Source organism: Etheostoma spectabile, chromosome 6 (assembly GCF_008692095.1).
Source record: "Etheostoma spectabile isolate EspeVRDwgs_2016 chromosome 6, UIUC_Espe_1.0, whole genome shotgun sequence".
In the NCBI taxonomy this organism is placed as follows: domain Eukaryota; kingdom Metazoa; phylum Chordata; class Actinopteri; order Perciformes; family Percidae; genus Etheostoma; species Etheostoma spectabile.
In genome coordinates, this window is record NC_045738.1 from 2870514 (window position 1) to 2872862 (window position 2349).

Here is a 2349-nt window from a genome sequence, read left to right on the forward strand (position 1 = left end):
AAAAAAAAAACATTTACAAAATAATTACTTTTGTGATCTACTTCTAGCACTTATCCAAAATACATATCCAACTGAACTCAGACAATTAATTTTAATACGTTACTTGTGGATCTACCAAAGGTTATTTTGACAACACACTGACTTTTACTGCATTTAAAAACAGAAATGAACCAGACAAACATACAAAAGGAAATATAATTGTGGTACATATACACTAGGAGTGCAACTGTATACAGAAGTCACTGTTCGGTTCATACATCACGGGTATGAGTTCGGTACAATGGAGGGAAAAGCAAAAAACTAAAAAAGACGATGGCAATCGTTTGTCTCAGGCTGTGCCACCTAGTGTCATACAGTCTCTCCCCTAAGCTAGCTGCAACAGCCTGAAGTGTGTAAAGTAAGATGTAAACAGTAAACAATAAAGTACCCCACATCATCTTCAGATTCCATCTGGAACTTGTAAACAAAATAAGACGGCTATAAATACAGCACCTCTGTTCTCTGCAAAGAAACTCAATTACCCAATTCATGTAACGTTATTTTTTTAACCGCAGAAAGTTGCTCCCTGCCTGGCTAAAGCTAATCTAGTTAGGCTGAAGAAACAAGGCGTCTGTCCCAACTACCGTTAACAGCAGTCTTATCCACCTCTCTCTCGGCTGTGCTACTGGAACTGACTGGGAAACCAAAGTTTTCCCAAGCTCCTCTAACTCTTTGCCACCACTCACCATACTTGTCCTTAGTGCTGCTATCTTTGACCCACTGCATACATAGTCTGAGCGTGGCTACATGCAGCGCGCCATTCAGAGCTAAGGCGGGCTACAGATTAGGTGTCCCTCAAGAACCCAAGTTTCGAACAGTAGTTCCACATTACAATAATTTGCATGTGAGCTTTATTTTTTTATACAGTGTATTTTTCGTTTAAATTAATGCACTGAACTGTACCACAGTACCATTTCAGTTCAATACGAATACATGAACAGTTCCACCCTAATATAAACAGCACACAATTCAATAGACAACGCATTTTTTGCAGGCATACATGTGAGTACCTGCAGGAAGCTGATGGCCATTAGTATGAGGCTGTAAGAGCTGATGCCTCCTGTGAAGACTTCATTCAGATCTCTCTGTAGTAGGAACTGCTTCAGGACGAAGATCAGAGGTGGCAGAACAGTGTACTTCTAACAGAAAGACAAAAACAGAAGATAAGAAAACAACCAAAAAAGGGCCACATTTGTGTTGAAAGAGTCAAGTAGTACCTTAAGATAGCTTTTGATGAACTGTGCTGCTTTAACAGCAGTCTCTACATTGAAGCTGATGTCCACTTTCACCTCAGTTTCATGGTCTGTAAGCTTGATGATCGGCACCTGAGGACAGGTCAAAGAGTCAACTAATCACATTTCATGATTCATAACGGACTAATTGACAGCCTCTTCCATTAGGTCATCAGGAATTAATATAAGTTGTAAACCAACTGTGTGGGTTCCAAAGTAAAGAGAGACTGAGCCCTCTCCTGGGGACTTACTGTAGCTTTGTCCAGGACCTTGATGGGATAAGGGCCAGCCACGTTGCGTTTCTTCAGGGCCTGTTCTAGTTCTTGCAGTGGGGGATGGTCCCACTTTCCAAACACCACTAGGTCAATGTCACTAAGAACAAAAACAAAAAGTACCTAAAAATGTTTCCCCTCCCACAAGTATTCTGTTAAAACACAGTGCACAGTAATGCAGATGTCACTGAAACAAAACATAAGAGCCTGGTTTTATGTTGTGTTACCAACAGGCTTCTGGGAAAGCTTGTGCAAATAAAACGTGACAATTTGACAGATTAATTTAGAAGATAAAAACTACAGGCTGCAGTTAAGCATTATATCTTTGTCTCTTTAACTGAACAAAAGAACAAAAAAGGTTCTCGACCACCACCCACTGCGTGTCCTCAAGAATTGTGCAAGTAGGCTCTACAAAGTACCTTGCTGAACAAACCGTAAAGAAGAAATCCTTCAGGAAAGGAGTTGATCAAGACCTGATCCTAATTCATAATCAAATTTGTTGATCATGGAATTTAGCCCAAACTAACAATTAAAACAATCAGTGCATTAAACAGCTGCCTGACTTCCCCAGAAATCCCTTACAAATGAAGCCATCAAATTTAACTCCTGTTTATTTGCACAACAAATATGTTGAAAGGAACTTTTCCCAGTACTATATATATCCAGTAATCATCGTAACCACATAGCATGACATGTATACAAAAACACCATGACAACATATCCTACCAAAAATAGTGTTCCCACATCCTAAAATTTTTTTTTCTCCTTTTAATGAGACATTTCAAAATTTGCTGAAATTAAAAAAA

At 39.2% G+C, this 2349-nt stretch overlaps 1 protein-coding gene across 1 annotated transcript in view; it reads right to left on the bottom strand.

Moving 5' to 3' along the window:
• Positions 1–2349, bottom strand: part of LOC116691097 (terminal nucleotidyltransferase 4A) — a gene marked incomplete at its 3' end in the record, with an annotated part of 10722 nt that overhangs the window by 4229 nt on the left and 4144 nt on the right. Inside the window, 3 exon segments of the mRNA XM_032518436.1 lie at positions 1050–1178; positions 1257–1364; positions 1523–1643. Of these exon segments, the coding sequence (XP_032374327.1) occupies positions 1050–1178; positions 1257–1364; positions 1523–1643 (358 nt within the window).